Here is a 26619-nt window from a genome sequence, read left to right on the forward strand (position 1 = left end):
TATAGGAGCTGCCTCATGTGGGCTAATAGACCTTCTGCAGTTACCTTCATTCTTATGTTCAGCTCACCTGCTATGCTGCCAGATTTACGATTCTGCTCAAATTACAATACGACATTTGGGCGGCTTTTATAGTTTTGCACTGATTACTGAATAATGATTACAGTTGTAGATGATTAAAATGTATATTCTCAACCTTCCGATTAGGTGAGGATGGATACTATAGCCATTTTTTAATAATAACATCAAATACAGTATATATGCAAGTAGTACGCCAACGCCGCATTGCCCATCTGGTGACGTCATACATAGTTGAGCAGTCAGGCTGCATTGGTGCTCATAACACCTATTTGCTAATGGGAGCTAATACCCTATCCCTATACTGAGGTCGCTTAACAACAACGAGTCTGTAGAAATGTATTTTGTTTTTGTTTTATACGTTAGGTTAGGTTTGATAGGGCTGATGAATTGAATAACAGAAACTATGAGCATATGGGCGAAAAAAATACGAGCAAAGGTATCCGAATATCGTTTCTGATGAAACACAGAGTACAGTTGAGGTATTGAGAGCGATTAAAAGATTGCACTAATGTGTGAACCTCCCAGGAAGCGCATGTACTAAAAGCTGTGCACTCATTGGTGCATCGCGCCACATTAGGGATGACGACGTCAGGAAGAAGGTAACTGCAGAAGGCCTTATTTCAAAAACATGAGAGGCTTGCTTTTACTCATTGTAGTTCATATATATATGTATGCTGAATGAGTATTTGATTTGTTATATGGTATAGTAGGGATGTGGGGGAGAATGTTTTGAACGAATTTGAGATGTACACCACACTAGCAGTGAAAGAGTAATTAAATACAAATGAATGCTGGTGTAGCCCGTTTTATTTTTTAAATTATGTATTTGAATTACTACTGAATTCCTTTATTGAAGTCTCCATGTCTGGGAGGGGTTTGGTTCATAAGAATGGGAGATAGTGAATTTTCATGGGTAAATACTGGTTTGATAACAGGAGTGAACTCTAAGATACAGATTAGTTCACTTAGTTCACTTATACAAAGATTAGTTCACACATTGTGCTGCTCACCTTTGCTACATGCAATGGCCGATGGTGGATTTCATTCATTTGTATGGACATTAAACCATCTTTGGATGGGCACTATAAAGCTTCCAGGTCTTTCTGAATATTAATGGAGTTACATTATTGATGTGTATAAGTGGAGATGAAAGGGGATATTAATAGGGGAATAGGCCTACCTCAGATCATCTAATAGAGGCAGTTGATGTTCTGGTCAACATAGATTGGAAGTAAATAGGAGATTTAAAATAGACCAGGGATGTAACGCAAAACACACGACACATAGACCGACTTTCTAATCACCTTGAGTGAAATGCTAAGACCTGGAGACGAGCAATCAATCGCCGGAGGTTACGGAAAACAGGCATGCCTACGAGGGACCTTTTAATCCCCTTGAGCGAAATTTTCATGGACTATAAGGCAATCACCCACTGGGGTAACGAAAAACAGGTAAGACTACGAGGGACCTCACACCAATGTAACGAAAAACAAGTATGACTACGAGGGACCCTCGAAAAAAGCAAAACGGTCCTTCGTAGTCATACTTCCCACTACTCACCACCGCCACACCAACACCGCAACACCACCACCACACCACCACCACACCACCTTATACTCTGCCGCTGTCAGGAATCACATTAGTACTCTCACGGAGCATCTCACGTTTGACTAATTTGATGAATTTATAATTAAGGACGTGAAAAAGAGAGCCTGGGTAGGATCACGTTCCGGTCGTTAGCGCGGCGTGCATGGCGATTCCGGCACAGAAACGTTTAGTATATGAATGATCCACATACTCCATATATTTCGTCCAGCCAGATCAAGGTTTATGAAATGTCCCATTTATGAGTTGTCCAGACAATGAAAGATGTATGAATAGGGAAGGCAGTGAGGTAGAGCAGGCAGTGAGGTAGAGGAAGCAGTGAGGTAGAGGAGACAGTGAGGTAGAACAGGCAGTGAGGTAGAGGAAGCAGTGAGGTAGAGGAGGCAGTGAGGTAGAGCAGGTAGTGAGGTAGGGGAGGCAGTGAGACTTGCGTCATGGGCTATGATGGGGTCCAGCCATTTGTTAGTTACAGCACGTTCAGTTAACCTGACGAATCGGTGGTTGTCTGATCCGGCAAGCATATCTGCTAGTCAAATAAGTCCAGGGATAATGCCTGCGCACGATGCAAGGGGCGGCGGGATTGCTGTTGGGTCCTGGGTCCCCAGCGTCAAGGCAGGGGCGCCTGTCGGGAGTCGCTACTGTTTGGTAGGACTGGGACGTCTTCTGCTTGGTTGGTGGGAGCTGAGTTGCTGAATGGGCAGTGCATCTTGTGGCCGAGTTAGGAGGTTTAGCTTTCTTGGCTTCGACCTGTGCCTAGATTTTTTCTTGTCTGCGGGGGCAGTGGTAGAAATTTGCCGGGTGATCTCCATTGCATATCAGACAACAAAATGTTGTTAATTTACAGATGGAGTAATGATGGTCCAGGGCGCAGAGGCTGCTCTTCTGGAAGGGGTGCTGGCACTTGTTAGTGGGATGGGAGAACTCGTAGCACTTGAAGCACTGTTGGAGCTCGTGATAGTTTCTTTTTCATTGGTGGGGCGGTATCTTGATGCCGAACCAGTAGAAACTTTGTGTGGCAGCCTGAGTGGCCACAACTAATGCGTTGAAAATTATCTACATTGTTGCTTTATCGTCATTGCAGAGCACAATGCTGAACACGTCCAGTTTCGGGTTTCCGTCCTCGATTTTCAAAATTATCTTACTGACTTGTCGGTCAGTAATCCATTGGCTAGTCCTACTGTTGAAAACTTATTTCGGCTCGGAACTTACATGGGTAGTTAATATAGAGGTAGTGCTCCTTGCGAAGTGTGACATCGTAGCCCAGGAGTTTTTCTAGGTCCTCCGCACATGAGAAGAGCACGGTATCCTCACACTCCTGATTAATGTCACTGGGTGTGATGCCGGCCCCGTCCTTGAGGATCTTCAAAATGTCGTTTTGTTTTCGAAAACATGACCTTCCAGAGGGGTGGCCCTAACTTTACACGTTTGGGTCGCAATGTGTCCACCCGTTCTATGGGTTGCAATGGCAATGAATGTTATGTGGGAAGGTTTCAGGTTCTCTGGTACTTTACCGAGCAGTGCTCATCACATAAGGAGGCCATCCGTCTACTCCCGAGTGTACTCGGGAGGATAGTGTGGCTGACCTCCTTTGGTAATATGCCTTGTCTAGGGGAGAGAGGAGAGGAGAGGGTCCGTCTGCGGCGGCCGCTTGCATTGCAATGTATAGGTACTATACCTTCCTGGGCTATACATATTGTAGCTCCCTGGGCTATAGGTATTATAACCCCCTGGGCTATAGTTATTGTAGGCCCTGGACTATAAGTACTGTAGCCCCATGGACTATAGGTACTGTAGGTCCCCTAGGCTATAGTTACTGTAGCCTCATGGGCTATAAGTATTGTAAGCCCTGGGACTAAAGGTACTATAGCCCCCTAGACTTCAGGTACTGAAGGCCCCTGGGCTATAGGAAAAATAGCCCTCAGGGCTATAGGTCGTGTAGGATTTTGGGCTATTGGTACTGAAGGTCACTGGGCTATACGTACTGTTGCTGGCCCTGCCGAGTTGCTCGACGGGGGTGTCTTGAGGTTATCTTGAGATGATTTCGGGGCTTTTAGTGTCCCCGCGGCCCGGTCCTCGACCAGGCCTCCACCCCCATGAAGCAGCCCGTGACAGCTGACTAACTCCCAGGTACTTATTTACTGCTAGGTAACAGGGGCATTGGGTGAAAGAAACTCTGCCAATTGTTTCTCGCTGGCGCCCGGGATCGAACCCGGGACCACAGGATCACGTGTCCAGCATGCTGTCCGTTCGGCCGACCGGACCAGTTCCCGGCGAGTAGAGGTTATGTATACATCGGCCAGACTGGTAAATCTCTTTCCTCACGTTTAAAACAACACTCGTATGTCTGTTTGTACAGCCCAGTATTCTAGTACATTGTATTTGCATTCCTGTTAATGTGATCATTCTATCGACATCAAAGGGATTAAATACATTGTTAAAAGTAAGGGTTTCGTTGAACGAAATCTGATTGAGTCAGCCCTGATTAAACATTGAATGTACAAGTAAGTACATTGTACATTGTATGTACAAACGAACCCGGCATGTACAAATTAGACCCATATCTAAGTTTGAATATAGCACGTCAATACAATGTAGCATCCATTTAGCCAGTTTAAACGCTATTTTCCTGTGTTTTTGATGACACGAAGAACATTTGTTCACTCTATTTAATCCTCCCTTATTTTTTCTTCCCTCCTTTTTTCTATACACCATTTCTCCTTAAAAATATGGTTCAGTCCCCAATTCCTAGTTCAACTCCTGGTGGTCATGTGACCTGTCTCTCCCCTGGGGGCTGATTATAAGATTTGCCCACCAAATCCTTCCTTCTTACTCTCTATCTTGCTCTGATAAATGGCGAATTTGGCCGAAAATTGCCAACCGATGGTTACCCACAACATTAGCGCCATCTATGCTGGCCTGGCCCGCATATATAAGGAGCTTACCGACATCCAGTCCTCAAAATACCTTTCGTGCTCCAAGCTGCAACATCTACTCTCACTCCCCTGAGTGTCGGTAGACTCGAGCAGCTCTTGTATAAAGTATTAATTTGCACCTTTCTTTTGCGTAACGTAACAAATCACCTGTGTTTATATTTATTTTATATTGTGTTTTTGCCAAGTGGATAAGGGGCTTTGTTTTGTTTCTTATTAAAGTCGTATTGTTATATTAAATGTTTTAAGTGTTTATTCTCTTTGTATTACCAGCAGCTCTCACACAGTAGAGGTCACAAGCAGTCTTATTTACTTTATTTTACTCCTTTTTTAATTATGTGATTGGCACAACACCAACCAGAATAGTCACTGATCTATTTTCAGATTAACGTCACAAGTGTTACACCGTTAATTTGTTGACCTTCATTTCTCCCTGCTTGTGATGAGTGTGCGCTTTTGTCTTGGTTGTGGAGAGTGTTACACCGACCTCAACACATTTCCTTCCATGGAGTTCAATGGAATTTAATTTTTCCCAAGATTGGGGCTTGTATTAGAACATCATCTGCATAACCCACTTGTTGTGTTCTTTCTGGAAATTCAAAATTTGCAATGGCGTTCATAAGTATGGTGAATAGTATGGGGCTTAAGACTCCTCTTTGTAGGGTCCCCAGCTCTATATTCAATGTTCTTAAGACTGCTCCGTTGAAGCAAACCTTGGCTTTCCTCCTGTGAGGTGGACTTCAACCCATTTCATGAGTTTCCCGTTGACACCCATGCATGTAAGCTCGTCCAGGATCGCAATCCCTTGTGCTTTATCGAAGATTCCTTTGAAGTCAACAAATACAGAGTACTTGGTTGTGTCATTAACCAAGTAATTAACTATACAATATGCTATGCTCCGTCCTTTAACAAATTCATTGACCCCCCTCCCCTAGCCTGCCTAATTTGTGCAACAGTCGGTTTAGGATGATCCGTTCAAGCATCTTGCATGTGGATGACATGAGACAGAGTAGTTAACAAATGGAATGCATTAGGAAGTTATGTGGTGAAGACAGACTCCATACACAGTTTCAAGAGTATATATGATAAGAGCCCAATAGGCTCTGGAACCTGATCACCCGTTGAATGACAGCCGAGAGGTGGGACCAAAGAATCGAAGCTCAGCCCCCCGCAAGCACAACTAGGTGACTACACACACACACACACACACACACACACACACCAGACTAGTACCCGAGCTGAGAGGTATGAGCTACGAGGAGAGACTACGGGAATTAAACCTCACTTCGCTGGAAAACAGAAGAGTTAGGGGGGACATGATCACCACATTCAAGATTCTGAAGGGAATTGATAGGGTAGATAAAGACAGGCTATTTAACACAAGGGGCACACGCAAGAGGGGACACAGGTGGAAACTGAGTGCCCAAATGAGCCACAAAGATATTAGAAAGAACTTTTTTAGTGTCAGAGTGGTTGACAAATGGAATGCATTAGGAAGTGATGTGGTGGAGGCTGACTTCATACACAGTTTCAAGTGTAGATATGATAGAGCCCAATGGGCTCAGGAATCTGTACACCTGTTGATTGACGGTTGAGAGGCGGGACCAAAGAGCCAGAGCTCAACCCCCGCAAACACATCTAGGTGAGTACACACAGAGGGCGCTGGTGACTGAGTGGACAACACGCTGGCACGTAATCCTGTGGACCGTGGTTCGATTTCCGGCGCCGGCGAGATACATTAAAGGGTAGTTTCTTTCACCCTGATGGCCCTGTTACCTAGCATTAAATAGGTAACTGGGAGTTAGCTGTTACGGGCTGCTTCCTGTGTGTTTGTGTACTTACCTAGTTGTACGTACCTGGTTGTGCTTGTGGGGGTTGAGCTCTGGCTCTTTGGTCCCGCCTCTCAACTAACTAATGTACAGGTTCCTGTGTGTGTGTGTGTGTGTGTGTGTGTGTGTGTGTGTGTGTGTGTGAAAGAAAACACAGTAATCAGAAACTAATTAACACAGTAACGGTTAATTAGTTAGTAGTTAGTAATAGTTGATTCATTGACAGTTGAGAGACGGGCCGAAAGAGCAGAGCTCAACCTCCGCAAGCACAACTAGGTGAACACACAAAAACATTCGCGTGCACACGCATAAAAAAAATCATATATATGCATTTTGAAAAGACAATGATAGAGAAAAAAGGTCAGGTGTACATTTCAATGCACATTCTTGTTAATATATTTATATGGATGAGAAAATTCCTACTGATGCTTTTAAATCCAGGAAACGCAACACAATTTTACTGAGCAGATCATCAATATCTTATTGATCTTGTGTTGGAATAAAAAAAATGCTGTTGAACAAAACAGAGTTATGATGATTTTAGTTCAGTGAAGATACAAAGACTGGTGTAGTATATGTAGAGTCTGCTAGGCTAATGTAGTGTAAGGAGAGTCTTCCAAGCTGGTGTAGTGTAAGGAGAGTCTTCCAGGCTAATGTAGTGTGAGGAGAGTCTACCAAACTGGTAACGTGTAGGGAGCGTCTTCCAAGCTGGTGTAGTGTAGGGAGAGGCTTCCAGTCTGTAGTAGGGAGATCCTTCCCACAAAAGGACTCCAGAAAGGAGTCTTCCTGGCTGGTGAAATATAAGGATAGTGTTCCTTTTGCGTGTAGTGCAGAGATATTCTTCCAGCAACACCCCGTGAATGTCATTCATCCATGTCACCTACCACTTCATCATTAGAGGATATAATCAAGTGCTAACACTAAAGAATGTGGAGAAAAAGTACTACTCCACAAGGTAACAGCAACATAATAGATCAGGGCAGCAAAACAATAATACCTGCTATTGCCTCCAAGACCTCCCAACCAGAAATGATGATCCCTACATCATCAAATGCCACAGTAGCTGGATGTAGCAAAGACGCTTCAACCCAACCAAGAGTCTCCTCATCCACCAGGAAAAGTCTCCACTCCAGCTAAGAAGACAAAAGCCGTCGGGAAAATCAGCACTGTAAAAACTACTATGGACTCAATTATACCACTATAACGGAATAATGGACAATCTCAAGATTATACAACGGAATATTCAAGGATTAAAAAACAAAGCACAAGCACTCAGAGCAGTGCTTCTGAAGGACAACATTGATATTGTTCTACTTCAAGAAACACTCACCAGGACTGAAAGAAATATTAATATCCCAGGATATCAAGGTTTCCACTGCCCTATGGCACAATGTGGTACCAGAGGCATTTCAATTCTAGTAAGAAATCATATCATTGCCACGACAATCACAGATCTGCCTAACTGTGGCGAGAACGTCCAAATTATGGGAGTTAATCTCACTATGAGGAACTCAATGTTGTCCATCTTCAATGTATATAGGAGCCATAGAGAACACGACATGGATCTCTCAGCAATCTTTGAAATAACAGTCACTACACCTACTATCATCTCTGGCGACTTCAACACTCATAGTGAATTAGTACTTGATTCACCAAGAACCGACGCAAACGGAAGACATATTGAACACCTTTTGGATGAAGTGCCTGAAATCAGTCTGCTTAACTCGACGGAACCAACCCACACTGGGGGGGGAAAGCTGGATCTCACGTTTGATTCCACAAGTATTTATGAGTTGTGTCATTGGTCAGTTGACCATGTACTGACCAATGACCACTTTGCTACAAAAACAGTTATTAATATAGCACTACCTCCCAGACCTCCAGCTCCCGAGCCCGGATGGGACTTTATCAAAGCAGATTGGACGAAGTTTCATGGAGCTCTCGAAACTTGGCACCAAAATTACACTCCTCCTGATAACACCGAAGAAATGGAAAACAATTTAGTAAATGCAATACATAGAGCAGCAAATCACGCCATCCCCAAGAGAAAAACAATTACCCAACAACATAAGGACCATTGGTATAACTGTGTTAGGATCAAGGAGCTAAATAACAGACTAAATGGTGCACGAAAGAATTTCAGAAGAGATAGAACCGAAGCTATTCTAGGACTTCTTAGAGCTGTCCAAGATCATGTGCAAGAAAAGACAGCAAAAAATCAGAGAAGGAAAATGGCTCGAGTGGTGTGCAAAGCTAAATCAGCATACATCCTTGGGCGACATCTGGAGGCAGATCAACAAGGCCAAAGGAAAATCGCCTCCTCCTCCGCCGCATCATGTTCATCCAGAGCAAGAAGCAGAAAGGTTAGCAAATCTATTTGTTTCAGGAGCCAGTTCCACTCAACTTCCTCAAGCAACTCTGACTCACCAACAAAGACTTCAAGCAGCAAGATCGAAAAAAGTAGATGATGGTTTAGCCTTACTTGACGAACTAGACCAACTTTTCAATCTGAAAGAATTCAGAAGCGCTACAAAGAAAACTAAAAATTCAGCTCCAGGCGAGGACAAAATCACTTACAACATGCTAGCCAAGCTAAGAGAAACGGGTGAAGAAGCCTTCTTGAATCTCATCAACAGAGTATGGGTGACAAGAACTCAACCACTCTCTTGGAACAGTGCAATTATAGTTCCCATTCCAAAACTTAAAAGACCCAGGAAATCCAAGACCCATCTCATTAACAAGCTGTCTGGCCAAAACTGTGGAAAGAATGGCCATTAATCGAATTGAATGGAAAGCCAATTCACTACACCAAAATATGTTTGCTTACAGAAAAGGTGTTGGAACCACAGAATGCCTTACCTCTCTCCTGGATCAAATCAATGAGAAACCTGGAATCCTTATTTTTCTAGACCTTGAAAAAGCCTTCGAGTTAGCCAGTGCTCCAGCTACACTGTGCTGCCTTGTGGATAAGGAAATCAAAGGAAACGCTCTTGCCTTTGTCAAAGGAAGCCTGCTTAACCGAGAAGCTAAAGTGAAATTCCAAGGAAAAACATCGACCTCAAAGAGGCTGGAAAATGGGACTCCGCAGGGAGGAATACTAAGCCCCTTCCTCTTCAAATGTCTCTTGGAAAAATTCATGAAGCTCAAGTTACCCAAAGCCAAATTGCTTAACTATGCAGACGACTTTGTGGTCATCATCAATTGCAATGGTGCAAGGAACCATGCACAAAAATGCCTAGAAATTATCAGCAGGGAAGCGAAACCCATAACAGTGAAATAAACAGCAATAAAACAAAAGCTATGGCCGTTAAAATGAGAACTCAAGACTCGCAATACACGGACATGAAATTGAGTGGGTTACCTCTTTTCAATACCTAGGAGTCATAATAGACAGCCAGTTGAAATTCACTCGAGAAATTGAATATCTTCGGCAACGTTGTAAAGCCAGATACTCAGCTTTGCGCTCCCTGACAAGTCTTAGAGATAGTGCATCTCTACCAGTACTCAAAATGTACTACGTTCAAGCAGTTAGGTCACTCATTGACTATGCTGCTCCTGCTCTTACAACCCTCAATGATAGCCACTGGGAGAAACTGGAAGTGTCTCAAAATGATGCCCTCAGAACAATGCTGGGAGCACCAATATGGACGCATAGAGAGAATCTAAGAATGGAAACCAACTTACCAGCATTAGAAAACAGGATCAAATAAAGGATAGCCACCACAACAGCAAAACTTGTTGGAACCACCGCCAGACAGTCAATCAAAGACAGCATACAGAGATTGCTTCAGAAAAACCTTCAATATAGAACAAGTGCATGGACGGATAATCTGGTCAAGATTCTAGAGAATGTAGACTTGAAATGGACCATTAAAAACAAAGGGGAAGATAGACCATATAAACACTTTCGGCAGGCTCCTCCATGAAAAGAATCGAGTCTAAAGATAATCATTGAAGGATTACCAGTTAAAAAATCAGCATGTGACACGCAGAGGTTCAAAGCAGTCATAGAACAACAAATGGAAACCATCTCAAGACCTACAACGACTCATCTTCACAGACGGATTAGTTGATCAAGAAAGAGGTTCTGCTGGGACAGCAGTTTACACTACCAACCATGAAGCTTACTGGAGCATGAATAGTGGGTGCTCAACATTGCAAACAGAATTATATGCCCTGAAGGAGGCCATAAACTATACAATTGAGAATAATTTATATGATGTCATCATTCATACCGACTCTACATCTTTACTCCAGGCATTGTTATCCAGTCAGCACAGACATAATATACAACTCCTCACAGAAATCCAACATATAGAAAAAGAAGCCCATAATCTAGGGCTCCAGACCGACAACCAGAGCGCAACTCCATAGTCTCCTAAGTCTGATGGATGCCTACTACTACTACTAATCTAGGGCTGTGAATAACCCTAAATTGGATACCAAGTCACTTTGGTATAGATGATAATGAAAAGGCAGGCTGACTAGCAAAAACTGTCACTGCTCTACCTGTTGTACAGGTTCAAATATCTCCAAGTTTTTTCACAGATTAAGGAGCAAATCAAGAAGAAAATACTCTCAACTATCAAAAGTCGTCACAGAGCCAGAGTAGTGAAAGGAAGATCCACTGCGATATGGTACGAACATGCCACTGGGTATTCCTCTTTCAAGCCTGGCAAAAAGATATCCAGAGACATTGCAGTAACCATACACAGACTCAGACTTAGTTACACATGCTGCTTGTAGGTAATGAACCCAATAGTTAAAGAGGGTCATATCTGTGGAACAGAAGCAGAGGTGCCACTATTGTACTACTTACTGGAATGTGAAGCTACTGAAGCCCTGCGCATCAAATTCAACATTACTCTAATGACAGCAGCTGCATTAGATGCACATTCCACCGCGACTACAATGATTAGAAAAGCCGTTGACGAATGGGACTCACTAGTGAGCATTCTGCATCTACATCCGCCACCAAGATAATGTTACTAAAACATGACTAAAACCAGTGCACTAAAACAGAATAAAAAAATAAACTGGGAAAACGGAGGAATCCCAACCTCCATTTAAAACTTTGACCCAAATATCACAGTAACAAGGTTATCGTGAATAACCGAACTCAATTACGGGCTCACCATAGCCCGTGCTAAATGGACACGTCCTTCTGAGTAGCTAAATCTAAAACAACAACAACTACTGAAGAATTTTTCTTTGAGAGTATAAGGGAAGACCATACGCAACGGTCACTACGTAAACGGAAAACGGAAAAAGCCCTAGGCATCAGACACCAATAATAAGTATATATGAACTTTGGAGAGTTAATTTAAGAAGAGGAGGGATGGCTTGAGGGGGGAGGGGGGCAGAAGAGGAGGGGGCATGGGAACAGAAGAGGAGGGAGGGCTTGGGGGGTGAGGGGAAGGGAGGGTGAGGGGGAAGTGAGGGCCTAGGAGGGTGAGGAAGAAGGGAGGGCTTTGGGGAGTGGGGGAGAAGGGAGGACTTAGGAAGGAGATAATGGAGAGCTTGGGGGTGGGGGAGAAGGGGGGGATGGGGGAGAAGGGGGGGATGGGGGAGAAGGGAGGTCCTGTGGAGAGGGAGAGAGGGGGGGGGGAAGCTGAAAGTGGGCACTTAGTGGGTGGCTGGCAGGGGATGGGGCAGGTAGGAAGTCTATTGGGTGGAAGGTGGGGGGTGGTGCTCCTCTCATTGTCTGTTGAACTGCTAGTAGAGAGTTCCCCACTCCCCTTTGGGATTGTAGAGTTGTGGACTGTAGTTCCCTGATTCCTTTCTTTCTCCCTGCGCTCCATCCCCCCACAGCTGCTGCCCTCATTCTCTCGTCCTTTATCATATCCCTCTGCAGGAATACTTTTTTGAACTTCAGTACATTTACTAGCCCACTCTTCCTTGCTAAGAGTTCCTCTTTTGTGTTCTCGCTTGTGAATATGACCTTTATCTTTCGGTCTCTCTCCTTGTTGTTCTGTCCAAGCCTGAAAACCTTTTCAATTTTCTGGTCAGCCCTCTCCATCCTTACCTCCTTAAGGATCTCATTAACTGCATTTTTGACCTTGTCTCTCCACTCCGCTGGACTGGTCCCTGTTTGCTCCTTAATACTTAGTCCTTCTACTGCTCTTTTTTCGCTTTATCAGCCTGCTAGTACATCTAGCTGCTTCCTGAGAAGAAACCACTTCCATGGCAACTTCCCTTACTGCAGACCTACCTTCAGGGTTCATATTAAACAAGTCTGCAAATGAGGGTTGAATTTTAGAAGTCCCCTCTACAGGAACATTACCATTTTTCCGTGAGATGGTTCGTGTTTGGTATTGAGGAGGCTTCTCTTTCAGGCTCCTTATTTCCTCCTTTCCTGCCTTCAGCTCATCCCACAGGTTGGTTATTTTCTCACTCATTTCCCTCAGTTGTTCTCTGAACTGGCTCTACATTTGTTCGAGTGTTTCCCTAATCTAGGCTTCCTGTCCCTCCCCCTGAGTTTATTCCTGCACGATTGTCTCCCTGCGTTTGTCTCCCTGTCATATTTTTCCCTATGAGGGAGAGAGAGAGAGAGAGAGAGAGAGAGAGAGAGAGAGAGAGAGAGAGAGAGAGAGAGAGAGAGAGAGAGAGAGAGAGAGAGAGAGAGGGGGGGGAGAAGGGAGAGAGAGAGGGGGAGAAGGGAGAGAGAGAGGGGGGAAGGAAGAGAGAGAGAGAGAGAAGGGGGAGAGAGAGTGAGTGAGAGTGGGGTGGGGGGGGGGGCAATTGGGATGTTTTTCTGTTCAGGGGGGATGGGAAGGGTAGAATGGTCACTCCCATCTAGATGTCAAAAATCATATTTGTGGCCCCTTTCCCTGAGCCACAGACACACTCAGTTTGATAATAACCTCTATACTCAGGCTTTTCACTGAACTATGATATATTCTAAGTTAATATATAAACTCAATCTGTACACCTTATCGATGACATAGAGAGAGAGGGTACCAGCTGCACCCACCACTGCAACCAAGGTGAGTTTTATATTTGTCTGTAAATCAGGGTTTGGTTGACTGCACTCCCACGTGGTCCAACTTCACGCTGCACTGCTCGCTGGTGGCACTGTTGTCAACACTCTTTCTTCATTTTTTCTTATCTAACGTTCTAAGAATTCACTATTTGTTGATCACTGCATAGCTGTACACTGCATAGGACCAGAACTATGTTTTGGGCTCTGACACCTACATATTCTGAGTTCTGTGCTAATTCCCGGACCGCCGTTCCCACTCGTGTGTCTTCCTCCACGACTGACGTGTGTGTGTGTGTGTGTGTGTGTGTGTGTGTGTGTGTGTGTGTGTGTGTGTGTGTGTGTGTGTGTGTGTGTGTGTGTGTGTGTAAAACTACACACGGGGATTAGCACTGAATGCAGGTTAATGTTCTGGAATTATTTATATAAGTCAACTGGGAGCACTTTGCCGTAGCGTCACACTTTAAAAACAAAGCCCACCCTCATCACCCTTCCCAGTCTCCCACCCCCATCTCCCACTCTCATCACCCACCCCCATCACCCACCCCTATCACTACCCCCCCCCATTACTCCTCCCCCATCACCCACCCCATCACCCACTCCCATTACCCTCTCTATCACTCACCCCCATTCACTCACCCCGTCACCAATCCCCATCACTCACCCCCATCACCCACCCCCATCACTCACCCCCATCACCCACCCCCATCTCCCACTCTTGGCTGTCGCTCCCGTGTTGACTGCCCGTTGAAAACACACTTACAATTAATTTATCGCTCTCATTCATTGCTTTTAACATGACTGATTTGAATAATTTCTTGTTCTATCACAAAAGCACTGAATAATTATTGTAAATGGTACAGAATAAAAATGAAACCTAAATATATATATGTATAAAAAATAATTCACTTGAATCATTAGGGATTAGAACTGGGCTAGAAATATATGAAAAAACTAAACTGTTGTATTGAGGATTCATTCTTTTCTCGATTGTGGATTCCCGATAAATCATGGACATGAAATGCTATTCCCTATGATACTGCAAGTATCTGAAGGTTTGATAATTCATGGTTTTCTCTCTCATTTTGGAATAAAAAAAATGAAGATTGTTTTCAGGTGTTTATTTCAATGTGCTCTCCCACACTTGGAGTACATACTCTAAAATTCACCAATCACCATGCATAGTTGGGTGAGACTTGCCCCGAGGCTCTGACTTCCAACCCTGAACAGACGGAAATAACTCAGCCTATTTTAATAGATAGGGTAATCGTGAGAGCCTGAGTAGCTGTCTATCTCTCTGCCTCTGACTCTCTCCGCCCTTTGCTCTCTCTGCAGGTCTGTCTGTTTGTCTCTCTGTCTGTCTCTCTCTCTCTCTCTCTCTACCTCTCCCTTTCATTAGTAATCTCTAGCTGCCTCACTCCATTTTTCTCTCTCACTGCCTCTCATTTTCCCTCTTTCCCCCTCCCATTCTTCCCCTCCTTCTCATTTTCCCTCCTTTCTCTCTCACTCTCCCCCCTTCCATTCTCCTTTCTCTCCCTTCCTTTTTCTATCCCATTCTCCTTGCCTATCAATCTCTTTTACGCCCATTCTCACTCCCTCCCTTCCACAAATTCTCTCGTTTCGTCCCTCCCAGCGTCTCATTCTACCTCCCGCCTATTCTCTCTCCCATTCTACTCCAATCGAATCCTCCGATTCTCCCTCCCTCCCATTCTCCTTCCCTTTCTCCTAGTTTGCTAAACATGCTCGAATAGCACTCAATCAACATTATTGGCGTTTCATTCACGTCGATAACGCTTGTCAAAATCTCTTGACAATCAAGCTCTCATCTCAGGTTTCATAGGCATCGTTGGTTGCTGCATAGGTGTCAAGCCTACTTAAAGGGCAACGAGGTCGATCCGAATCACCCTATTACAGTTCACTGTGGAAAGTTGCTTTAGCCTTACCGAAATAGTCTGGGCTCCAAAGTTAGACAGGAAAACCTGGGTTTGATATATGTTCTTAGTTGTTTATTTACTTAATTATTTGTTTTATTTATCAAGAATACTGCAACATTCAACTTTTGAATGTGTAGTAGTGAATTAAACTCATGAAGAATGTCTTATCTTTGTAAGGTTAAACTAGTTAATTACTAGCAAAATGTTTCAGTAAGAATTTTGCACATTTATTTAGAGTAAACATGATAGATAAATTATTGTAAAAATATCTATAACAATAAGTGTTAGTTTTTAATTAAATTCTCCATAATATTCTTGTGTTACCTAGACTGCTTTCATACAAACCTTATCAACATATGCGCTAAATGTTTTAAAATAAATGGTCAACCTCTCAACGATAAATAAATAATACAAAACAAAGTTTTTTTAGCAAAGAATATAAAGAAAACGGAATATATATAAAGAATATATAAATATAAATATAAATATAAATATAAAGAAAATATATAAAGAATATAAAGAAAAGCTCGAGTTTTTTGGTAAATTTGACGAGAGTTGTGACCTTCGGTCCGATAACTCAGGGAAACATCACGCGCCGGAGGGAGCCAGTAATACCAGGCAGTGAGCCATAATATCAATTAATACTTTGGCCCAACACAACATACAATAACAACGCGCGCGCGTGCGCGTGTGTGTGTGTGTGTGTGTGTGTGTGCGTGTGTGTGCGTGTGTGTGTGTGTGTGTGTGTGTGTGTGTGTGTGTGTGTGTGTGTGTGTGTGTGTGTGTGTGTGTGTATTCACCTAGTTGTGTTTGCGAGGGTTGAGCTTTGCTCTTTCGGCCCGTCTCTCAACTGTCAATCAACAGTTTACTAACTACTGTTTTTTTTCACACCACACACACACACACACCAGAAAGCAGCCCGTGACAGCTGACTAACTCCCAGGTACCTATTTACTGCTAGGTAACAGGGGCATTCAGGGTGAAAGAAACTTTGCCCAATTGTTTCTGCCCCGCGCGGGAATCGAACCAGCGCCACAGAATTACGAGTCCTGCGCGCTATCCACCAGGCTACGAGGCCCCCAATTTTGAACTCTAATTTGTTCGAGGCGCCCAAATTTGATCTCTAATTTGACCCCCCCCCCCTCTAATTTGACTAGCCACACTGTGTGTGTGTGTGTGTGTGTGTGTGTGTGGGGGGGGGGGTTCGCGCGCGTGTGCACGTGTGTGCGAGCGTGCGTGTGCGTGTGCGCGTGTGCGTGTGCGCGTGTGTGTGTGTGTGTGTGTGTGTGTGTGTGTGTGTGTGTGTGTGTGTGTGTGTGTGTGTGTGTGTGTGGTGTGTGTGTGTGTGTGTTTGTGTGTGCGCGCGCGTGTGCGTGCGTGCGTACGTGCAGAGTCCGTGTTTATTTAATGAATCATTCTTGGAGTGATGTCGAACCTGTTTATTTCATTCCTCGTCACAAACATGTCTTCATAAGTAAAAATTTCATATAGGAGTACAAGAAATATGAAGAGATTAGATATAAGGATATTATACAAAATAGAGATAAAAATATATATCCACAAAACCGTCTGCTTTAGTTTTGTGTTGGGTTTGACACCTGTGAAATTTCAGAATGTTATAAAGACCACCACAAGAGCTTACAGTCCAGCTACCAAGTATACTTTAGTCTTGAGCATAATAGAGGAATAAAGTAACCTTTGATGGAACATCCTCCAAGAAGCAGAAGCGGGTTATATCTCTCGTCGTATTTTTATCCCTGTTGACATATTTTCCAATCTATATAAATAAAAATGTAAATGTTCGTTTGTTCAAAATCGCTAATCTCCGAAAGTTCTTCACAGATTGCTTTGAAATTTTGACACAACGTTCCATTCGCATACGAGCGTGTTTTTATATACCTACTATATTGATGTCACGATTGTGACAGGTAAAAACATGTTTAATTGAACTGTGTTTTTCATTTGATTTTTCATGTAAGGGAAATCTCCGAAACTTCTTTACAGATTACTTTGAAAGTTTGACACAACGTTACATTCTATATACTAAATCCTATGCTATAGATTTTACGATTCCATTTCATTGTTTCCGATTGCATTGATTTATTGAATTTTCATAGATTTCGATATATTTTCATTTTGATTTAATTATTTTGTGTGACATTGCACTGGAATTGAACTGTTTACCTTACCATTCCTTTCGTGAGAATCGCTCAGTTTTTTTATTATTTATATGTTTTTCATTTCGTTTTTTAACTGTTCTTATTTTTCAGTGATGGGAACATCAGATCATTTGATGTACCTATTTTTCTGATGGGAACATCAAATCACTTGGAAACACATCGAACGAGGGAGTGGAGAATGGTGGGGAGGACGAAGGGATGGGAGTTTGAGATGGTGGGGAGGACGAGGAAACGGGGGAGTGGAGGATGGTGGAGAGGACGAGGAAACGGGGGATTGTGGGGATGACAAGGGGATAGGTGGAGGATGGTGGAGAGGACGAGGGGCAGAGGCAAGGGGGGGGATGGTGGGGAAGACGGTGGAGGGGGACATAGGAGGGTTGCTGTGGCCGGGTACACAAGGGGGGGGGATGGTGGGGAAGACGGTGGAGGGGGACATAGGAGGGTTGCTGTGGCCGGGTACAGCTAGGCAAGGGGGGGGGATGGTGGGGAAGACGGTGGAGGGGGAAACAGGAGGGTTGCTGTGGCCGGGTACAGCTAGGCAAGGGGGGGGGATGGTGGGGAAGACGGTGGAGGGGGACACAGGAGGGTTGCTGTGGCCGGGTACACAAGGGGGGGGGATGGTGGGGAAGACGGTGGAGGGGGACATAGGAGGGTTGCTGTGGCCGGGTACACAAGGGGGGGGGATGGTGGGGAAGACGGTGGAGGGGGACATAGGAGGGTTGCTGTGGCCGGGTACACAAGGGGGGGGGATGGTGGGGAAGACGGTGGAGGGGGACACAGGAGGGTTGCTGTGGCCGGGTACACAAGGGGGGGGGATGGTGGGGAAGACGGTGGAGGGGGACACAGGAGGGTTGCTGTGGCCGGGTACACAAGGGGGGGGGATGGTGGGGAAGACGGTGGAGGGGGACACAGGAGGGTTGCTGTGGCCGGGTACACAAGGGGGGGGGGATGGTGGGGAGGACGGTGGAGGGGGCAACCCGTTCTCACACAAGACAGTACATATATGACTAGTGCTTAAAGTCAATATGTGGAATGTGATTTAGTACATATGTGATATATTCCCAGTTAACTTTTTTACCAAGGCTCAAACTCTTCCTCACGTACCAATTTACGTCTCACAGTACTCGTCCATCAACGTAGATAGCTGAATAGTCGTGATTGGTTCAATTATAACGAAAATTGTAGTTTTCAGGTCCCACATGGGTTGTGAAATTCACCTACTATTGTCCATGCTCTTATAATATTACAGATCAGCTACATCCTATTGAAGGCTCGTAGTTTTGTTTTAAGAAATATTAGTTGTTCTTAGTAAATTATAATAAGCACAATAAATTATTACATAGAATAAGTGCTTCACCAATCAATATTATATACCATAGTTTGTGCTTTAGAAATCTTTAAAGAATGTTTTGTAGGAACGCTAACAGAAAACGATGTTATGTTGGAATGTATATAGGGTAAACTACTGCAAACAGGATGGTATGGTGTGGATTATTGGAAACTATAGGATTAGTATAGGGTCCACTACCACCTGTTAGGTGGGTAAGGTGTCCAATAACACCCGCAGGATGAGTATGGGGGTCACATCCACCCACAGGAATGGTATGGGGATCACTTCCACCCACAGGAAGGGTATGGGATCCAATACCATCCACTGGATGTGTATTGCGTCCACTACCACCGACAGGATGGGTATGGTCTCACAACCACCCACAGGATAGGTATGGGGTCCAATACCACCCACAGGATGAGTATGGGGTCCACTATAACCCACAGGATGGGTATGGGGCTCCAACCACCCACAGAATAAGTATGGGGTACAATAACACCCACTGGATATGTATGGCATCCATTGCCCCCACAGGATGACTATAGGGTACAGTATCGCCCACAGGATTAGTATATAGGGTTCACTGCCGCCCACAGAGTCGGTATGGGGTCCACCGCCACCCACAGGGTCGGTATGGGGTCCACTACCGCCCACTGGGTCGCTATGAAGTCAACTACCGTCCACAGGGTCGGTAGGGGTCCACTACCGCCCACAGGGTCGGCAGGGGGTCCACTGCCACCCACTGGGTCGGTAGGGGGTCCACTGCCGCCCACAGGATCGATAGGGGGTCCACTGCCGCCCACAGGGTCGATATGGGGGGGGTCCACTACCGCCCACAGGATCGATAGGGGGTCCACTGCCGCCCAGAGGGTCGGTAGGGGGTCCACTGCCGCCCACACGTTCGGTAGGGGTCCACTGCCGCCCACAGGGTCGGTAGGGGGTCCACTGCCGCCCACAGGACCGATAGGGGGTCCACTGCCGCCCACAGGGTCGATAGGGGGTCCCTTACCGCCCACAGGGTCTCTATGAAGTCAACTACCGCCCATAGTGTTTGTATAGTGTCCACTATCGCCCATAGTGTTATTATGGGGTCCACTACCCCTCATAGGGTCGGTATGGGGGTCCATTACTACCCACAGGGTGTGTCTGGGGTCTATTTTGGCAATACTGCTTTTCCAATCTCATTTGTTGTTCAATGTAAAATATTTGTTGCTCGACTTGCAACAATTTATATATATATATATATATAGTATAGTGCCTTTGCAATAATGTACCAATGTGTGTATTTTCATAACTCGTTTTAAATTGTTGAAAAATAAATAACTACATTGTGAATGCAAGTCAATGTTTACATGCTAAATCAGAGTTGCCAGATTCCGCTTAAAATAGCAAATTGTGCTTATTTTCAAAGCTTGAGAATTTAGCTTTAAAGTAGTTAAAAAACTACGAATTTCGCAATTTGCTATGTACTTTAGTGTACTATTTTAAAATAAGGTTGGTTTTTAAGCTGCAAGTCATATGAATCTCAAAAAAAGTATATTATTAACAATCTTATCTCCATAGTTCACTAGTTTCTGTAAATCAGATCTGGTAACTGTAGGCCAAGTACTGGTAGACTCAAGACACAATGTGTGTTGAAGCTATTCTCTTTGAAGAAGTCATCTCGACAGGATCTTCCAGCTCCAGCTATAAAACTTCACTAAACATGGATCTACCTAGTACATCAAAGGGTAAGGAATTACTAAACTGTAGTAAACTGAATCTGACACTGTCATATATATATATATATATATATATATGTATGTGTGTATGTATGTATGTATGTATGTATGTATATATATATATATATATATATGTTGTACCTAGTAGCCAGAACGTCGTACTCGGCTTACTATGCAAGGCCCGATTTGCATAATAAGCCAAGTTTTCCTGACAGTATATTTTCTCTAATTTGTTTTCTGATGAAATGATAAAGCTACCCATTTCATTATGTATGAGGTCAATTTTTTTTATTGGAGTTAAAATTAACGTAGATATATGGCCGAACCTAACCAACCCTACCTAACCTAACCTAACCTATATTTATAGGTTAGGTTAGGTTAGGTAGCCGAAAAAGTTAGGTTAGGTTAGCTTAGGTAGGTTAGGTAGTCGAAAAACAATTAATTCATAAAAACTTGGCTTATTAGGCAAATCGGGCCTTGCATAGTAGGCTGAGAAGTGCGTTCGGGCTACTAGGTACGACATATATATATATATATATATATATATATATATATATATATATATATATATATATATATATATATATATATATATATATATATATATATATATATGAGGGGTACCACCTCTGGTGCAAGTGTAGGGACCCATAGCCTCGGAGAAGAAAATAAAGAGTACTCAGAGAAGACCTTGTGGATCCTCACTGAACACTTTCATATTTTCTTCTCCTACCACCCTTATTCTTTTGGTATGTGTGTATATTTATCTAACTTTATTTGAAAACGTCATTACACAAAAAAAGTTACAATATTGATTATATATATATATATATATATATATATATATATATATATATATATATATATATATATATATATATATATATATATATAATTTTTTTTTCTTCCAATAATATAGTATTCGCTTGAAATTAACAGCCTGGTCAATCAGGCTGTTGGATTCAACTCCTCTCAGTTTTGTTATACGAGTTACAGCATGGTTAATCACATCCAAAATTAAAGTTATTTCCAGATGCAGTCCTAAAATTTTTAACATTGCTCTCACTAGTGTTAATGTAGATTATTTCATAATTTAAATAATATATTTAATTACTGTAGTACATTTTAACAACAATTTAACTTATAATTTTTGCAGCATAGGTCATTTGAATATAAGTATTTTATTAGAAACTATTTCCTTCAGGTCTTCAGGGAAAATTCTTGAGGAGATGCACAAACTGCAAACAATGTGTGCATGTCCGAAGCAATGTTTGCAAGTTCTGCCAGTGTGACTTCCGAAACAGTAGAGAATTAATGAAGAAAGAAGAGGAAGCCCGTTTTCTACTTAAAGGCAAGAAGGCTTTAGAACGAAATACAGCAAGCCGGGTTCTACGAAGGATTGAAAATCAGGTATTGAAGTTTGTCTACATCTGTTGTATTCATTTGTATTCTTCTTATGCTGAACTTGCTTGATAAGGTATAGAATCAACATGAATAATGCTGTACAGTACTTACATACTATTTGTTTATTTATTTATATACAAGATAGCACACTGGGATTATGAGAGTACATAGAATTGATGTTTTTACATTCTTGTAAAGCCACTAGCACACATAGTGTTTTGGGCAGGTCCTTAATCTAACAGATAATTTTAAATAGGCAATTTAAAGCTTAAATGGAAAAAATTGGCTGGTACATTGTAAGAAAGTATCACAAAGATTACTATGTACATTAAAGTAAAATTTGAGGGTTATCAACATATAAATTGTAGCATAATTTGAGGAATATTTCAAGGTATAATATAGTAAGATATGCATTCAATATAACAATCATGATATAAGGTGATAGCAATGATTACAATGGAAAAGTTGTATGGTTTAGGCACATATATTCTGGCATTGGATTTCATAAGATACAGTGCGAGTTTAATACACTAGTTAGGAAACTATCAAGAAAAAATTTAGGTACTTTTTGGTTTTATTTTTTAAAATGGCAGAAGTTGGACAGTTTTTAAATTTGTTAGCAAGTTAGTTCCATAGACAAGGTCCCTTTATTTGCATAGAGTATTTACACAGAATAACTTTGACTCTGGGGATATCAAAGATATTTATTTCTGGTATTGTGATTCTATTATGGGTTCTATTGCACATGCCCAGCTATGCTTCAAACATTTATTTTGTTGCATTTTCCCAGATAGTGTTATTGTTTAAATATTATTTGCTTTTCAGCTAACATATCTGCGTGGCTGTGGGTATGAATCAATCGTTATCTATTACAAGAAAGGACCAGCACGGGTGACGCATGGTATCCTACCAAACAACGTAATACAAGAAGAGGACAAGAAGATCTTCACCACTAACTTCTTTTTGTGTAAGTAGTTCACATAATATATAAATATATCACCACCTATTATTTTCTCTCATATATATATATATATATATACATATGTATATATATATATATATACATATGTATATATATATATATATATATATATGTATATATATATATATATATATATATATATATATATATATATATATATATATATATATATATATATATATATATAATTTCAATTCAATCATCTCTGTCGTTGATGTATATGGCAAAAAGTGTGTGGCCCAATACAGCACTATGTCTTAACGTAATGGGTCCAAGGGCCCATAAGGTCTCGACAGCATTAAGGGCCCTTTAGCAAACCAGTGTGCTGGTGCCCCTATGACACCCATGACGTCTTTGTATCATTTCAAGTTTGTACATGTACTTCTTAAGATATGGGCACCATACAACTGCTGCATATTCTAGCTTTTGTCTAAAAAAATCATGAACAATTTATTTATTATTTATCCATGAATGCCAGAACTAAACCCTGTGGTACTCCACTCGTGACATTTCTCCAGTCCAATACATTGCCTCTGATTACTGCCCTCATTTTTCTATCAGTTTGAAATTTTTTAATCCATGTTAGAAGCTTACCTGTCACCCCTCCAATATGTTCCAGTTTCCAGAACAAACTCTTATGTGGAATTCTATTGAATGCCTCTTTTAGGTCCAGATAGATGCAGTCAACCCAACCATATCTTTCCTGTAAAATTTCTGCGGCTCGATCATAGTAACTGATTAAATTTGTTACACAGGATCTTCCATTTCAAAATTTTTTATTTTTTATTTTTATTTTTTTTTCCAGCACGCACAAGGAAGCTTGATGCAGATAAACTTACATTAGGATCAGAAGGTGATAGCGATAATGCCCTGGAAAAAAATCCTGACGAGCTACAAGTGCAGCAGGTGCATAAAGTCCAAAAAGTACCGCAGGTGCAAGAAATTCAACAATTACAAAAAGTTCCGCAGGTGGAACATTTACAAAAAGTTCCGCCGGTGCAACAAGGGCTACCATTAGCAATCCTTCAGAAACAGCAAGAAGTACAAGTAGTAAAATTTGAACCACAGGGAACTACACCAGGAAAACAGTGTAGTAACAACGGAATGGGAATTTTAAAATACCTGAGGAAACAGGTAAAAAAGGACAAACAATAGAAATGGTTCCTTACACATTATTTGGTAGTTTATAGGTATTTTACTTATAATACTTTATATTATGTCTACAGTTTATAATTTAGTTTACAGTTAATTTACTTTTCAACTTCCATATCTTACATGAAGGATTTTTACTGTTTTTCATTTTTAAAACCTTATTAGTATCATTTATAGTTTAGTGTCAATTCACTTATAATACAATATATGGAATAATTTACTAAATTCATTTAACTATAATAAATTTAAATAAACATTTTTACCCCAGGATGAGTTTCAGTCACCCTACCCAAAAAATTAATGTTTCTTTATTACTAATCTTGTGAGAGGTAGCTTATTGTGCAGCCCATACTCATTCTGTGAGTGTTAGTTTATTGTGCACCCCATAGTCATCATGTCACCCAAGCCTGCTGCAGCTGCACCTGAGGGGTGGTGTAGGGAACCATTAGTGTACTATTATGATTTGAGAGAGAGAATGCTCTGTGGACAGAGCATCAATATGGCTTAAGGCATTGAGCTTTGCCTCAAGATGAAGCTTGGGCTGATCTCTGATTTGCTTCTTGGGAGTCTTCATTTACGTGCACCCCATACTCAACCACTTTGTAGTAATTAATTGTGCAACCCATACTCATCCTGTTACCAGTAGTTTGTGCAACCCATACTTATCCTGTGATCCCTATCCCTCTACTTCAAGTCCCTCAAGGGGCGCACGAATTCAGTTTGGCATACTGCATCCTGCCTTCCCATCCCTAGCTACTGACCCATCACAATATTTTATTTTATTTTATTTATATATATACAAGTAGGTACATTGGGGTTGTGAGAATACATTGAATAGTACAGTATTTACAATCTTGTAAAGCCACTAGTATGCGCAGCGTTTCAGGCAGGTCCTTAATCTAACAGATAATTTTAAGTAGGTAATTTCTATCAGAATTGATAAATGATAATAAATACATTGTTTACATACATACATTACAAATACATACATATAAGCTCAAAAGCTTCATTGAAGGTTGTAACAGAACCCATGAGCACCACACCAGAAAAAAATACAGTTTTGATATTCCAAGAATACGACTTAATCAAACTAGAAATGCTCTACAAATCAAGGGACCCAGAATGTGGAATGATCTTCCCAACCATGTTAAAGACTGTACCTCTCTCAACCAGTTTAAGATAAAAACTAAACACTACCTAATAAATTCACTAACCTACCTTACCCCTCTATTGTCAACCCATGTCTGTTATTTTTTTTTTTTTTTTAATCAACACTGTTTGTCAACCTATTGTATTTGTGCTGCTTTTTCAGTCATGTTCCCTCTTTTTTTTATCTTTATTTGTATTTGTTCTCAACACATTTTATTCTTTATGCTCAATTAGTATTAAGTTCTAGATATTAATGTTTTTCCTGCCCGAAACACGTTGCGTAATAGTGGCTTTAGGCATTGTATGTACTAGCTCTATCTATATATCGATCCATTAATGTAACATTACTTGTATGTATGTACCTTACCTGAATAAACATATTTATTTATTTATTTATTTATTTATTTATACAAGTTTAACTCTGGGGATATCAAAGAGATATTTATTTCTGGTGTGGTGATAATGGGTCCTATTACATCTGTCCAGGAAGAGTTTCAGAGCAGGATTTGCATTTAAGAACAGGGTTTTGTAAATGTAGTTGACACAAGAGAATTTATGGAGTGAGATTATGTTTAGCATGTTTAGGGAGTTAAACAAGGGGGGCTGTGTGTTGTCTGAAAGCAGAATTTGATATTATTCTGATAGCAGATTTTTGCTGGGTGATGATGGACTTGAGGTGGTTTGCAGTGGTTGAACCCCGTGCACAGATACCATAGTTGAGATAGGGATAGATTAGTGTATAATATAGAGAGATGAGAGCAGGGTTAGGTACATAATATCTGATTTTGGAGAGTGTACCAACTGTTTTAGAGACTTTCTTAGTTATGTATTGTATGTGGGTACTGAAGTTGAGTCTCTTGTCTAAGAATAGACCAAGAAACTCATATATGCTCTTTTCTTCATCATACATTGTTCAGTACTTCCCACCTTTTGAACTGAGAGGACCAATTCATTAGCTCCCCCACCTCTCATTAATCTAATGGCAGAAGCTACATTTATCTCTGCAATTCTATCCCCAATACTCTGCAGATTCAACTCCATCCTGATTTTCTCAATCATAGCATTTCTTGGGCATCCTAAGATAATTCTCATGGCTTCATTTTGTACCTGTGGGAGGTTGGTGCTGGGGTTACTGTGGGAGGTGTACTGTGTGAGGTTGGTGTAGGGGTTACCTGTAGGAGGTGTACTGTGGGAGGTTGGTGCTGGGGTTACCTGTGGGAGGTGTACTGTGGGAGGTTGGTGTTGTGTACTGTGGGAGGTTGGTGCTGGGGTTACCTGTGGGATGTGTACTGTGGGAGGTTGGTGTTGTGTACTGTGGGAGGTTGGTGTTGGGGTTACTGTGGGAG

The 26619-nt window shown here is 42.0% G+C and overlaps 1 protein-coding gene across 1 annotated transcript; it reads left to right on the plus strand.

Moving 5' to 3' along the window:
* Nucleotides 1-20342: 20342 nt before the first annotated feature.
* On the plus strand, nucleotides 20343-24391 carry LOC138372767 (uncharacterized). Its single transcript, XM_069338389.1, has 4 exons — nucleotides 20343-20595; nucleotides 21791-21996; nucleotides 22816-22957; nucleotides 23778-24391. Exons 1-4 carry the CDS (start codon nucleotides 20493-20495, stop codon nucleotides 24125-24127), a joined length of 801 nt encoding a protein of 266 aa, XP_069194490.1. The 5' UTR covers nucleotides 20343-20492; the 3' UTR covers nucleotides 24128-24391.
* Nucleotides 24392-26619: the final 2228 nt, after the last annotated feature.

Source organism: Procambarus clarkii, chromosome 39, assembly GCF_040958095.1.
Source record: "Procambarus clarkii isolate CNS0578487 chromosome 39, FALCON_Pclarkii_2.0, whole genome shotgun sequence".
Lineage (NCBI taxonomy): Eukaryota > Metazoa > Arthropoda > Malacostraca > Decapoda > Cambaridae > Procambarus > Procambarus clarkii.

Excerpts from the sequence above, each read along its gene's own strand:
- LOC138372767 (XM_069338389.1), top strand. The coding sequence starts at position 20,493 with ATGTGTGTTGAAGCTATTCTCTTTGAAGAAGTCATCTCGACAGGATCT. Across the intron at positions 21,997-22,815 it reads TACGAAGGATTGAAAATCAG|CTAACATATCTGCGTGGCTG; the intron begins GTATTGAAGTTT and ends TTTGCTTTTCAG. Across the intron at positions 22,958-23,777 it reads CACCACTAACTTCTTTTTGT|CACGCACAAGGAAGCTTGAT; the intron begins GTAAGTAGTTCA and ends TTTTTTTTCCAG.